At 36.8% G+C, this 14,745-nt stretch overlaps 2 protein-coding genes across 20 annotated transcripts in view; both read right to left on the bottom strand.

Moving 5' to 3' along the window:
* shep (alan shepard) overlaps positions 1-13,373 on the bottom strand; it is a 145,086-nt gene extending 131,713 nt beyond the window's left edge. For 7 of the 19 annotated variants that reach the window (XR_005014220.3, XM_036815536.3, XM_036815538.3 and 4 more), the window contains exon 1: positions 5,929-6,785. Coding sequence is in view for 5 of the 19 variants with exons in the window: in XM_036815548.3 (XP_036671443.1) it covers positions 11,317-11,484 (168 nt within the window). In the remaining 14 variants the exon portion in view is untranslated. Of the gene's footprint in view, positions 1-5,928; positions 6,788-11,316; positions 11,551-12,989 lie in introns of those variants that run through there. The other 12 variants (XM_036815546.3, XM_036815549.3, XM_036815552.3 and 9 more) reach the window with 5 other exon arrangements.
* LOC139353019 (uncharacterized) lies at positions 3,798-5,324 on the bottom strand. Its single transcript, XM_070996057.1, has 2 exons — positions 4,132-5,324; positions 3,798-4,054 (listed from the first exon to the last, which is right to left on the bottom strand). Exons 1-2 carry the CDS (start codon positions 5,200-5,202, stop codon positions 4,046-4,048), a joined length of 1,080 nt encoding a protein of 359 aa, XP_070852158.1. The 5' UTR covers positions 5,203-5,324; the 3' UTR covers positions 3,798-4,045.
* Positions 13,374-14,745: the final 1,372 nt, after the last annotated feature.

The following is a 14,745-nucleotide window of genomic DNA, read 5'->3' as shown; positions in this document are numbered from 1 at the left end:
CTATCAAAATATGGGTGCTACTATATGCTTTCAAAAAAGATTACAATCTTTTATAGTAATCTAAGATATAATTGTAATTATTAAAATTCTTCTGATTTGGAAGAGATTTAAAAAAAACCTTTTAAAAACCTTTTAAAGATATCTATCTTGGTTTTCCAGAATATACACATATTTTTAAAAAGCATTTTGTAGATTTTGAAGTACTTATAGATTCAAGAAAAATAGAAGAATATATTGTTATTGCCGTTCTGTTTCACTTTTTTATTTGTCTGTTTTATATTGGCTTAAATTTACACATGTGCTCGCTAGCTCTCTTATATCGCAGTGTGACCGTTCTCCGCTCTTTTCAACATCCTTATCATAATATATTAGCTTAACTTAGTTTTACATTGAATCGGAATATCGGAATTGGTACATAAATGCGGAAGTTAGCATGTAAACGATATTAATACTAAATAGTCATCGGCATACAGCTTATTCTATGAACCTCTCTAATACACTGCTAACAGCTCGGCCATCCTGACAATTAGATCGTCCTCGATCGTGAGTTTCTAGTTTTGTATCTGTACGTATAAGCTAATTAGAATAGTTATGATATATATGTGCACAAAGTTGGTTAGTTATAAATAAATTAGACATAAGTATTAGATTAACATTTTAGGAGTTACTTTCACACTGATTACGCCAATCTGCCCATTTCCGCAACCGACATGCTTCTACAATTCCATCATAGGGAATTTGGCTAATTTGACAATTTTCAATATCACTTACAACATACCTATCGTTTGGCAAAACTTTTTTAACGATGTATGGTCCTTTGTACTTTGGCACAAATTTTTTATTTGTACCAATTGTGGTGTCAATGTTTCGCATTACAACAAAATCGCCTTCTGCGAATTCTACATGATTTTTGTGATTCTTCTGAAAATATTCCTTGCTTCTTTTCTGACACTGTTCAATTTTATCTGAAGAGTTTTTGCGGACATTTACTAAATCACACTGTGGTATATCATTTCTATCATCTAAGTATTCTGTTAATGCGTCAATATTACAACCTCTCTGCTGAACTCCAAATAACAACACTGAGGGTAATTCTTTCGTAGTTGAATGCATTGAATTATTAATGGCATATTCGGCCTTAACTAAGAGTTTGCTCCAATCCTCGTGCTTAATTGGTTCAGTTATCTTGGCTAGCATCGCTTTTACAGTCCTATTTACTCTCTCCACCTGGCCGTTCGCCTGAGGTGACGCAGTTGCTACCTTAACGTGTTCGATATTATTTTCCAATAAAAATTTTGCAAATTCTAATGACGTGAAACATGTACCTCTATCACTTACGATTCTACGTGGTCGACTGTAATATTGAAAATATTTCGAAAAACAAATGTTAACTTCTTTCGTACTCGTTGAATTTACCGGAAACAATTTAACGAATTTGGTAAATCCATCAATAATTACTAACAAATGTTTCTTTTTCGATATGACTGAGGGCAATGGTCCAAAATGATCTATATGTAATGTATCAAAAGGAATTGGTCGCTTGGGTATATTATGTAGTGTTCGATTATTCGCATGTGTGGGTACCGTAAATATGATACAGTTTAAACAATTTCCAATAAATGCTTCTATTTTAGATTTCATGTTCGGAAACCAATAATGTCTCATTATTTCCTTTAAACATTTCTCTGTACCTAAATGGCATAAATTTTCATGAACTCTTCTAATTATATGGGATTCCATTTCAGCTGGTACATATAACAGTTCAATATCATTCTCACCTAATCTATAAACAATTCCATCATTCAATATAAAGTTCTTCACAATTCCAAGTTCTAATTGTTCTTTCAATTTTACTATAATACTATCCCTATTTTGCGTTATCTGAAGCTGAAGATTAATGTCGTCACTGTCAATTACTGAAACTATTTGATCTTTGTTGTCTCCTCCCTGAATATTCACTACAGGTTCATATTCAAAATTCTCATTTAAGGCTGAAGGGTATCTACTCAATGTATCAACATGTGTCATATATTTTCCACTACGATGCTTAAGGGTATAATTATAATTGGCCAACTCTAAAGCCCATCTGGCAATACTTGAATTAAGGCGTCCTTTTCCTAGACATAATACTACTGCATTACAATCTGTCACTATATTAAATGGAATTCCTTCTAGGTATATTCTAAATTTTCGTAATGAGTAGACTACAGCTAAAGTTTCCAATTTGAAGCTTTCATATCTTGCCTCTAATTTTGTTGCTCTTTGTGAAAAGTAGGCTATTGGGTGGAACTTGCTATCATCCTGTTTTTGCAATAAGATTCCACCAAATCCCTCGCTACTTGCGTCGCAATGCAATTCAGTTTCTCGGTTCGGGTTGTACAAAGATAGTATAGGAAATGAAATTAATTTCTCCCGAAGATATTCAAAAATATTGATGCAATCTTCACTGAGTTCATACTTAGCTCCTACTTTTGTGAGCTCTTGCAATGGTTTCGCTATTTTTGAGTATGCCGGAATAAATCTCCTAAAGTAAGAAAATAATCCTAAGCATTTTTGCATTCCATGGCGATCTTTTGGTATCGGAAGATGTTTAATAGTTGATGTGTGCTCATAATTTGGACTGATTCCTTTTCCACTGAGTGTGTACCCTAAAAATTCAATGCTTTCGTAAGCGAACTGGCATTTACTTATCTTAATTTCCAATCGGTACTCTGCTAAAATTCGTAAAACTCTTCCTACCGTCGTAAAATGTTCATTCAATGTCTTCGAACCTATAGCAATATCGTCGATATAGACTACTACATTTCCTTCGCGAATCAAAGGTTGCAGAATAAAGTTAATAAATCTCATGAATACTGCGGGTGCATTCATGAGTCCGAAAGGCATTCTTGTGTATTCATATTGACCGGAGGGTGTTACAAAAGCTGTATACTGCACTGAACTTTCTGCTACTTTCACTTGGTGGTATCCACTTTTCAAATCTAAAAGTGTGAAATATTTGTTTCCTTCTAATCTTTCTAAACAGTCATCTATGAGAGGAAGCGGGTATCCATCACGAATGGTTATCTTATTAAGTTGTCTATAGTCTACACACATACGCTTTTCTCCGGATTTTTTCTTAACAAGTACAATAGCGGAACTATAGGGCGAATTGCTTTCTCTTATGAATCCCTTTTTCAATAACTCATCAATTTTTAAATCTACTTCTTTCTTTTCCTGATATGAAAGTCTTCTTGGTACAGATCGTACAGGCTCTTCCGACTTAAGTCTTAGTCTCATTTCATAGCTATGTTGGATAGCTGGGATGTTGGATAAATTTAAGTAATTTAATCTTATTATTTCATTTAGTTCGCACCTATCCTTATCGCTTAACTTCGGGTCAATGTCAATACTTTCATCATCCTTAAATACATCAATACTATATATGTATGGTATGCTATCATTACTATCTATTTTACTCTCATTACATAATTCTTCAAATCTTCTACTGCTTTTCAATGGGTCACTGTCTCGATATGTTTCAATATTCACTAAACTCTTCAATGGTTCACTGTCAATGTTCAATCTATTCAATGATTCACTGTCTCGATATGCTTCAATATTCACTAAACTCTTCAATGGTTCACTGTCAATGTTCAATCTATTCAATGATTCACTGTCTCGATATGCTTCAATATTCACTAAACTCTTCAATGGTTCACTGTCTCGATATGTTTCAATATTCACTAAACTCTTCAATGGTTCACTGTCTCGATATGCTTCAATATTCTTAAATAAATGCAATTCTACACTTTCTTTTATCTTATCCTTAAAAATCAATTTTATTCCAAATTTTTCCAAAAACTTACGTCCTAAAAGAACATTAGTTGCAACATAGTTGTTGGGTACAACAAAAAATGAAATTTCTTCTTCTCTGTTTTGAAAAATAATTCTAACAAATATTTTCCCGAAAGTTTTAATTTTAAATCCATTAACTCCACAGTAGTCCGTCGGAAACAATACATCGCTAAAGTTACTATAAGGAATCGCAGCGTGCTGAATTAAATTAATGGCGCTTCCCGTATCAAACATGGCAGAAAGTAAGGTTACGTTAGGCTTCTGTTGACAATCAGTGTAAAAATATACTCCTACCTGGTTAACAATCGGAATAAACATATTGTGCCCCTCTTCGTCATCTCGAATCGGCTGGTTGTTGGCTGCGCCCACCATCCGCGGATTAATTGTAGGCTTCTGTTGACAATCCTTCAGCATATGTTGGAGGGATCCACAACGGAAACAGGACCCCTTCTCGCGTTTCGACGCAGTACACGACGAAGCGTAATGCCCATAAGCGGAACAATTATAGCAGCGGATTGTGTTCCGCTCATTTCCAGAACTTTCTGCACGGTGGGAAAAATTGTGCGACTTCTTACTTAGACTTGCATACTTCCGAGCCAACTCTTTCAATTGTCCGATTGTTGTAGCTGTGTACAATAGGGCGATATTGGCTGAACGATCACGAAAACCATCAATGATGAACTGGACTGTCAATTTTTCGTCGATGTTAGCACGCATAGCAATTTCCTCCATAAGAAGTATGTATCCCATAACGGTGTTCTTCGCAGGGTTAAAAATGGTTTCCTTTAACAGCAATACAATATCAGCAGTTGAACTGCCATGACCAAATGTTTCTATAAAATTTTTCTTAAATTCGTCGTAAGTACTCGATCGGTCAACACGCACAAACAAGTCCGCATCTGTGCCCGGTTTCATAAGCATTCGTACGCAGCGCAATTGAAAATTTTTACACTCATTAACATCTCTGCAGATTCTCTCAAAATCCAAAATCCACTTAAGAGCTTCCTCATTTTCAGTGGCAGAAAACGGGACCATGAGCTGCTTTACCATTCTAATGTCATCTGTCGTCTTGTTGTTGTTTTGCATCAATCCGGCCAATATCTTTTTCTTTTCAGCCACCCTTATGGCGGCGTCAAGCAATGCTTCTTCTTCTTCCAATGTGTGTATGTGTATGTCTTCGCTAGCGGTTCCTTGACTTAGTATATCAATTTTGGCGTCTTCTTCCTCCAATGTGTTTTCCGGGATATCAGCCGCTTCTTGGCAACCGGCATCCAACGCAAGCTTGCGCAATTGCCTTAAAGTTGCACTTGCTGGGAACAAGATTTCATTGGCTTGTAGCCACTCAACAATTTGTTTCTTGTCCATTTCAGAAAAAAAAACTGTGTGTCCTCAGATAACCAGAAATGTAGGCGGGTGTTTAAAAAGGTGTCAATCCCACTTCTGAAGTTGTTATTGCCGTTCTGTTTCACTTTTTTATTTGTCTGTTTTATATTGGCTTAAATTTACACATGTGCTCGCTAGCTCTCTTATATCGCAGTGTGACCGTTCTCCGCTCTTTTCAACATCCTTATCATAATATATTAGCTTAACTTAGTTTTACATTGAATCGGAATATCGGAATTGGTACATAAATGCGGAAGTTAGCATGTAAACGATATTAATACTAAATAGTCATCGGCATACAGCTTATTCTATGAACCTCTCTAATACACTGCTAACAATATCAAATTTTCAGGAATGCGATTTTAAGTTATATATCCGGGTTTTCAAGTCAACATGAATATTTTCAGAAACCTTTTTAATTTTTTCAATATTGTTAGATATATTTCAAAGATTCAAATTTTCGTATAAAAGATTTTTAGATATTAACTTACAAGTCAAAATAGAAAAATAATTCAAATTTTTAGGAATTCTATTTTATAGGTACTCATCTTGGTTTTTAGATCAATATAAATATTTTTTGAGCCCCAATCAGTATTCTTTTTTTGAATATTGCCAGGCATTACTGGTTCAAATAGGGATAAAAAATGGATTACAATTTTGGGGTTTGTATTCTTAGTCAGGGGTCTCGGGGCGCCTAAGGACACTCACCACGGGCACAGGTATCACGCAGTAGACGCAGGGATGCCCACCAACAGCAGCGGCGGCGGTGGCGGTCGGCAGTCCGTAGGCGGCGCACAGATGGTGATCCGTCTTAAATATCTTCGTTGGCGGCGGCTGGGCAATCAGCGACGAGGAGGCGCTGGAGCACGTGTACAGCGTCGTGGTGGTGCTGGTGTTGCTGCTGCTGCTGTTGCAGGTATTGCTGCTGCCGGTGTTGCTGCCGCTGCTGTTGTTGCTGTTGCCGCTGTTGTTGATGATGTTGCTGCTGTTGTTGTTGCTGCTGCTGTCGCTGCTGCTGTTGCTGCTTGTCCTGCTTGTGGTTTTGCTAGCCCTGATGGTTGCTAGCGTTGCTGGTGTTGCTGTTGTCCCGGCAACACTTGTTGTTGCTGCTGCGGTTTCCTGCGTTGGTGGTGGTGTTGCTGGTGGCGGCGGCGGCGGTGGTGGTGGTTGCTGCTGACTCAAGGAGTTGGCCTTAGGAAATGTAACGCCTGTTGGTGTTGCTACTGCGGATGTTGCTCCTGTGGGTGTCGCTGCTGCTGCTGCTCCTGCTGTTGATGTTGCTCCTGCCGCCGCTGCTGCTGCTGCTGTTGCTGTTGCTGCTACTGCTGTTGTTGTCGTTTGCACAACTGTTGCCACCAATTGGCTTACAGCTGCTGCCTTAAATTCGCCGGACTGCTCCTGCTGCTCTTGAAAGTCCTGTTGGCTGAAATTGGCTAGCTTCGATGTTGCTGCGGGCAATGGCGAGGTTTTTCTCTTGATTGACGCAATTTTAATGGCTATTGGTGAGCAGGTTTGATTGTAAATTGATTTCCTCGGCTTTCCTCGTCGTTTTCCCTTGGATTTTCCGTTTTTCCTCTTTCCTATTTGCGACTGTCTGAGCCTTGTCTGCTTTTTTGAGTTTTCTTATTGAGTTTTATTTAGAACATTGACTAGTTAGTTATGCGATTTTTATATTGGCTAAACACTGAACACTTATTAAAGTTGAAATTTAATTTATTTATTTTTTAATTGCGGTTACTTAAGCACACACATCAATAGACACAATTTTTGTTTTTGTTTATTCAAGCTAAGCTTTTTCAACTAATTTTTGGTTTTTCTTTTATGGCAATTTGCTAAATCTTTTTCACTCACAATTAAGCTAAATTTTATATGTTTTTACTTTTAAGCTAGAGTCACAAATTTAATTTGGATTTTTTATTTTAACTTTATTGTCTCTACTTATCGCTTAGAGTTCTTTAAATATTTTTTTAGTAAAATAATACTGTAGATCTTTGCTTTGGTGTTCACTTTGAAGATTTCTTTAATATTTTTTAAATATTTGTTTTTTTTTTTGCTTTGAGAGTTTTTAACCCTTTTTAGTTGTTTGTTTTTTTCTGGTTTTATTTTTTGAGTTCTTAGTTGGCTAAGATTCGTAGGAATTTTCGCTGACAATTGTTGCGCTGAGAGACTGGAATCCTTGGACTATTTGAAGTAGTGAGTTCTTGAGCAGAATATTTTATGGTGTAAATTTCACGCTTTGTAAATAATACTGAACTGCACACTTGCACTTTTTGCACTTCCCGATTCTCTCAGTGGCTAATATGTGTAAATATATTTGTAAATCATGGACAGAATGAACTGACTTCGACGCAGATTACGTATACGCACGGGAAAAATGGAAATATAAATACGTATGTGTGTATATATTTAATGCAGAATCTTGCGGCCTATGGCTTTTAAAAACTTTTCTTTTTTCGAAAAAACACAAAATGGCGAGCTTGCACTGTGGAAAGGATGTTTTGCAGGACGACTCCTTTTTTGGGGGGGACTCCTGGCTTGGCTATTTTTTTTTGTAGGTTTTAAGTAGGATTTTATCGGTTTGAATTTGATTACGATTTGGGTTTTTTTTGGCTTCAGACTTGGCTGTCTTGGGTTGTCGCAGGCAATCTCTGTGTGCTGGGGCTCTGTGGTCGCTTTCCGCTTTTGTGGTGCGCAAAATGAGGAAAAGGCGTTTGTAACTGAACTTGACAATCGTCGAATGGATTCTGAATTTCTCATTGAGTAAGGTTTTTGAGTAAGGCCTCAGTCTGGCAAATTTCGTATCGTTTCGGCTCGGCAACTTCGGTTTGGCACGAATGCATTGCATTTTCCTAGGGAGCCGGCAAAATTGTTTTTTTTCCATCACAGAGCACAGGATCCACAAGCCGACGCAGGCGCAGGACTCAAAGGCGTTTCGTCTGCCATTCAGCGCTGCATTTCCATTTTTGAAGTCGGAAAATGAGAAGCCCACTATCCCCATTCGTTCGTCTGGTCAGCAGCTTCTTCAACTGAAATGCATCCCAGCCTATGGTGGTCGCAATTATCTTAACAACTTTCTGCCATCACTGGCAATTGTCAACATTGAATTTAATCACAAATTATACACACAAACTTCTTATAAAAAAATGTATAAATATTATGTTGAGCAAAGTTTTTCAGCGCCACAAACTCAAATACTGTCAAGTTTTACAGGTTTTCCGCAACATTTTTCGGCTAGCAAACTCAAATAGAAATTGCCAAAAGGAAATTTAGACGAAGGAAGGGGAAACAGGTAGGTAAATGCAAGAAATGGGGTAGGAAAAGCAAATCAAAGGAGTGTAAATGATATTTCCTTTGGCAAATTTCCTGTAGTATTTAATTTCCTAATTACTGAAGAGGGAGTTGAAAATAAGACTGTCAGGAGTGAAAACGCTGGAGGGGAAATATTTTGTTTTACTGAAGCATTTGGTTTATCAAAAGGATTAGTTTTAGTAACAGTTAAAACAAAGAATCTAATGGATATAAAATATTTAAAAGAATTGAAAAGCATGATACAACAAATATTAAGTATCTGAAATTCAAATGTTATATTGGATATCGTTAGTACTCCAATTTTAATAAAATTATCAAATTTCCCAGTGTTTTAACTCTTTCCTTATAATTTTAGTTTTAGCTACAGAAGAAGTCTACCAAAACAATGGAAATATTTTTGAGACTCCACTCAAAAGTTTTAAAAAATGTTATATCCAAAAACTCTCCTCAAACTTGACATCTACAATCTTTTCTCATGCTAAACTCTCGCCCATTTTCATCACAAAGTGCGGTCCCAAGAAATTTTAAATATATATATCTTCCCTGAGCTCCATAAACTTCAGCAACTTGCCCGTTTCCTCTTTTATTTATTTACTTTCCTTTCTTCATTTTTCCGTGTAGGACACAAAATGCGAAATATAATTTTCATTCCAGCCACAATAACTGACGTCGACTGCGGCGCTGACTAAGCGCGACTGTTTACAATTTTTCCCGTATTTTTACCCCACACCCTCAACGAATTTTCTTCTTTTTTCAGTTGGTATTTTTTTTATTTTGATGTGGTCTGCCAGAATGTTTTGGTTGCTGTTGTTGCCGTGAGTTGAAAGCTGTTTAAATGAAAGAACGTTCCCGTGGAAAGCCAAAGCAACGCCTGTTGGCCATTAGAGGATGCCAAATAGATGTTGCCTACAAAGCGAGCACACCTGGGGGATTTTAGGGTGTCCGGGGAGGGGGCTCTGCGGATTGGATTGGGCTACCTAAAAACGCAGCAAACGAGCAACATCAGCCCCAGATTCGTACTACCCCATCCCTCGGTATTATGCCGCAACAGCTTTGAATAGTTTATTATGCGGAGTACGTATATAAAACATATACACCAAGAAAACAAATTAAAATAAATTCAGAAGATCATAAAAAAGTTATACTGATTTATCTGTTTATCTGATTATAAAAACAAAATGATATAAGCTCATGGCAATCCTAGAAAATATTTTTTAAGTATCGATATCACATGGTTGTTAATCGATATAAATATATATAGCAACTATGATATAATTTCATTATCAATCAGTTTGTAAAAAAAAATCATAAAAGTTGGCTACGAGTTCTTAAAACAATATAAATTATTTTCTATGTAAGTTAATGGAAATCCTAGAAAATATTTTTTTAAATGTCGATATCGATATCCCTTTATATATCAACTATGATGTATCGACTATCAAATATCAAATAAATTAATCTTTTTTTAATTTAAAAATTTTAATAAATATTCCTAATAATAATAAAATAAATATACATTTTACAGTGCACCCATATAACACGCAGGTAAACCGGATTTCGTCAGTTGAGGAAGGACGAAGAGGACTACTTACAAATGTTGCCTTTGTGTGATTCCCATTTCGAGTTTTCATTTTTTTTTGATGCGTTGTTGGTGTTTAGAAACCAAATGCATAAATTATGATGGAAATTTCACAATGCACAAGAGCCCACACCCCCTAAAAATGTGTAATACCATTGAAATTAGCAAAAAGGGAAACCAGCTAAAATGGTCCTTTCTTTAGGGGCCCTATATGTATGTTTGTGTGGGTGTGTGAATAATGATTTATCAGGTACGAGGATAATGGGGCACTATTGGCCCGATTCTCTCATCGAGATTAGACTGCCTGCACTGCAACTGTCAGCAAATTGATGGCGAAAATGGTTAGAAGAAATCCATATCATTGCCAGGCCATGGCAGCCGCATCAGCGGGAGCAATTTTCCACTCAAATGCGTACTGGATTTCCCCTAGCCCTGGATTTCCCCCTTACCCAGCAGCCCATTTTTCCCCTGATTTTCCCCACATTTTCGTCCCGCATTTCCCGGTTTCGAACGACTCTGCGTATGACACATGTCGATTGCAGTGGCGCCCCCTAGCGCCCGCAAGGCAAAAATGGCGCCTTCAATGTGGAAAGAAGCATCAGAATCAGAAATCATCAGCCTGAGTCCGATTTGAATGAGCGATTGAGTGAGTGACTGTGTGACTGACTGGCTGACTGCCTGACTGACTGGCGAGAGTGAGAGCGAGTGAGCCGTTTGATTGTTTGATTGATGCATGGTTCTATTGATTGATTGATGCCTTTGTTGGTCTTTGATTGCTTAGATGTTTGGCCAACACTTTTTATACCAGGCTTTTTCAAATTGGTTTCGAGTTTTGATGGGGTCATAGGGCCTTTTAAACTTCGGTAATCTGTATTGCAGTATATTAAAGGCCGTCAAACTCAATCTATAGAACCGAATAAAAAGCTATTAAAAGTTGTCATCATCCTTAAACCCTTTTAGAAGTATAAATGCCCCTAAGATTGTAAAATTTAATTATGGTTAATATTTATAGAATACATATTTAATCTTATTCTAACATTTCGGCTATCAAAAACCATTTTCTTGATTCGGATCAACCCTTTGGTTAATTTTCTAAAGCAAATGATGCGAATACTTTGACCCAAAAACACTTGAAATGATCGCTGACCAATAAATAATATTCTAAAATTATCCGCCTTAAATATAGATGTGATTTATGTTCGACTTACGTTTGAATAGTTCTGGGATCTCGGAATCTGCGGCGGCAATTGCTGGGCGTTCGAGGGTCCCCTCATGTTACCGCCCCCACCCATCCCGCCGCCCTGCTGCTGGTGGGGCGGGCCGCCCATCTGTTGCTGCTGCTGAGGGGGCGGGGCCGGGCTGTATCGTGGATGCATGGCGAAAATGCTTTTCTTAAACTCTTTCTACTTCTTGGTTAGTAGCACTATCAAATTGACTCGTGACTGCAAATAAGACGGGAAGATTAAGATAATAAAGATTAGAAAAAGTGAATCATATCAGAGATTAAACTGTTTTTTTTTACAACAGTTATAAATATTTGAGGAGTGCTATAGTGTTCTTAACACCTTGGGTTTGTATTTTCGTTTACTCAACATTTACATATGTAGATGGTTTAGAAAATATTTATCTTTTATTTTTATTAGAGATAGCTCTCTTTTATTAGAGATGAGTAAATATTTTTAGTTTCCTTTATGGTCACACTGTTTCTGAATAGTTCTTAAAAATGAAAATCGGCAACACTGAAAATACTTTTTTGATTTTAATAGAATTATTTTTTCCAAAACTTGTTTTTTTTGTTTTAATTTGGAATAAGTATTTTTTTATTTTATAGTATTTTTGCCGTAGATAATTAACACCTGTCAGTACTATTTTTCTGCTACTTTTTTGTGTAGCCCAACCCGTTGCCTCTGCCTGCAGCTCGGCAACACTGTTCACTGCACTTTATAGCTCGCTCTCTCTTTCCCGCTCTATTTATATCGCTCTTTTAACGCATTCTGTGCCATATCCAGATCGTTTTGCCGTGTTTCTAATTTGTAATTAATATTTCACTTGTAACTTTGTAGATTATTTTCAGCATCACTTTGCCCCTGTTGTTGTGTTTGTTTTTTGTTCTTGCAACGGAGCCTTCAGCGAGTTATTTTAGCACTATTTCCGTCTCTTTCCCGCGCGGTAGTTGCAAAAATTTGCATTTTGGCATTAAAAATAGCACACAGCCAGCCAATTTTTGTTATATTTTTTTTGCAAATTTATTTTTACACTGTCAGACGGGCACAAATACACACGCACACACACACACAGTATAATTTATTGATATGCAGAGGGAAATTATTCAATTGCAAATTGTTTTTACGCTATAGCTTTTTATCAATTGCACTTGTTGTTTTTGTGTTATGGCTTATTTAAGGACAAGACAATGAGAGAGAGCGAGAGAGAGAGAGGGATGGCAGAAGAGAACAAGCGCAGCAGCAAAAGAGCGGGAGAGAGCACCGGCAAAAGAAGACAACAAGTGAGCAAAGCAAAAATGGAAAAAAAAATATTTGCACTACGATAAGATTTAAATAATTACACTAATCATGCTCTCTCTCGCTCCGTCTCTCTCACTCTGTCTTTCTCTCTCTGAGAACACTTTTAGTTAGTACTTAATTTTATTATTGTTTCCTTTTTTTATGCACTGCACTGCCGCTCGTATTTATGTATTTTTATGCCATTTCGTTTTTTTATCGAGTGCATTGCTCTAAAACAACAACATTCGCTTTCAATTAGCTGAGAGCTGCAAAATGTTGTTGCTTTTGCCATTGTTACGTCTGCTTTGCGGGGCTTCCAAAGGTTGTTTTCCTCTTTTTCGTTCGTTTTGTCATTAGTTTAATGCTGCTTTGCTTACTTATTGGAATTTTTTCTATTTTATTGTTGGCCTGTCAGCTGCTGTTGCTGCTGCTTCTTCTTCTTCTGGTTCCTCTTCTTCTTCTTGCTTCTTGTTGCACGTTCTGTTTTTTAGCACACAAACACACACACACACGCACACAAGCCACTCACAGTCGCACAAACACAAAACACACACTGGCACACGCTTTTTGCACTTGAAAGTTATTCGATTTCGTTTCGATTTGGTTCGCCCTCTTCTTTGTTTGCTTCGCTATTTGTTTGTTGTTTCGTCACGCGGTTTAATTTATATATTTATGCAAAATATTACAACGACAAAATATAAGTTTGCGCAGCCGAAAAAAACGAAGAAAGCGCAACGCGACAGCGACGGCAATCGTATGAGATGAGAGTGAGTGTGGGAGTGGAGAGAGCGCAAAAGCCAACGCAAATTGCGCGCTCTCTCGTTCGTTATTTGCCTCTCTCTCTCTCTTCTCTGCCTCGCCGGCAAACTAGGCTCTCCTCTCGCCACTCTCAGAAAGTATATTTTTGTTGCTCTTGCAAATCGCAAATAGAAATTTAAATAATCAACTAAAGGGATATGACAAAAAATAGGCAATCAAGCTTCTAAAATAAACAGAAACCCCTATATCAACTCAAAAGTAAGAAATAATACGGAAACGCCTTGGTGTTGGGATTATTTTATGACATTTAATGCGGTATTTAACATTAAAATACCAAAACTTTAACACCAGCCAACAAAATAAAAGAAACACTTTTAAATACTACTTGACTATGTATTCAAATACCTACATATGAATACTGCCCATAAATGGTATTTTATTATATTTGGCTTCTATGGTGTATAATGTTGTTATACCAATACCAAATTTATTCAAGAACAGTTTACTTTTTCGAAGTAGATGACTCCGAATTTCGGAGTCCGAAAAACCGTAAATGTCAATTTAAAGTTTACGAATTATTATATAACAAATTTTACAGGGAACGGCAACCAATAAATAAAGTTATGTACCCAAGAAGTGCAGTTTTGGGTTCCCATTCTGAAACCTATTAGAAATACGGAAAAATCGAACATGAAAATGGGTCAAAATCTTGACCCTCGTTAAAAAGATATATTTAAATGTAGTTTATTAGAGAATTCGACCACAAGCTCATAGAGGTATCACACTTCAAAATCGGAATCAAATTACCCGAGTTATGGATTTTAGAAGTGCAGTTTTGGGTTTTTAGTTCTGAAACCCATGGGAAATACGAAAAAATATAACATGAAAATGGGTCCAAATTTTGACCCTCGTTAAAAAGATATATTTAAATGTAGATTATTAGAGAATTCGACCACAAGCACATAGAGGTATCACACTTCAAGATCGGAATCAAATTACCCGACTTATGGATTTTAGAAGTGCAGTTTTGGGTTCCAATTCTGAAACCCATGGGAAATACGAAAAAATACAACATGAAAACGGGTCATAATCTTGACCCTCGCTAAAAAGATATATTTAAATGTAGTTTATTAGAGAATTCGACCACAAGCTCATAGAGGTATCACACTTCAAAATCGGAATCAAATTACCAGAGTTATGGATTTTAGAAGTGCAGTTTTTGGGTTCCCATTCTGAAACCCATGGGAAATACGAAAAAATACAACATGAAAACGGGTCATAATCTTGACCCTCGCTAAAAAGATATATTTAAATGTAGCTTATTAGAGAATTCGACCACAAGCTCATAGAGGTATCACACTTCAAGATCGGATT

The sequence above is a fragment of the Drosophila suzukii genome, chromosome 3, assembly GCF_043229965.1.
Source record: "Drosophila suzukii chromosome 3, CBGP_Dsuzu_IsoJpt1.0, whole genome shotgun sequence".
NCBI classification, from domain to species: Eukaryota; Metazoa; Arthropoda; class Insecta; order Diptera; family Drosophilidae; genus Drosophila; species Drosophila suzukii.
The sequence above is the reverse complement of the archived record's forward strand: the minus strand, read 5'-3'. Positions and strand labels throughout refer to the sequence as shown.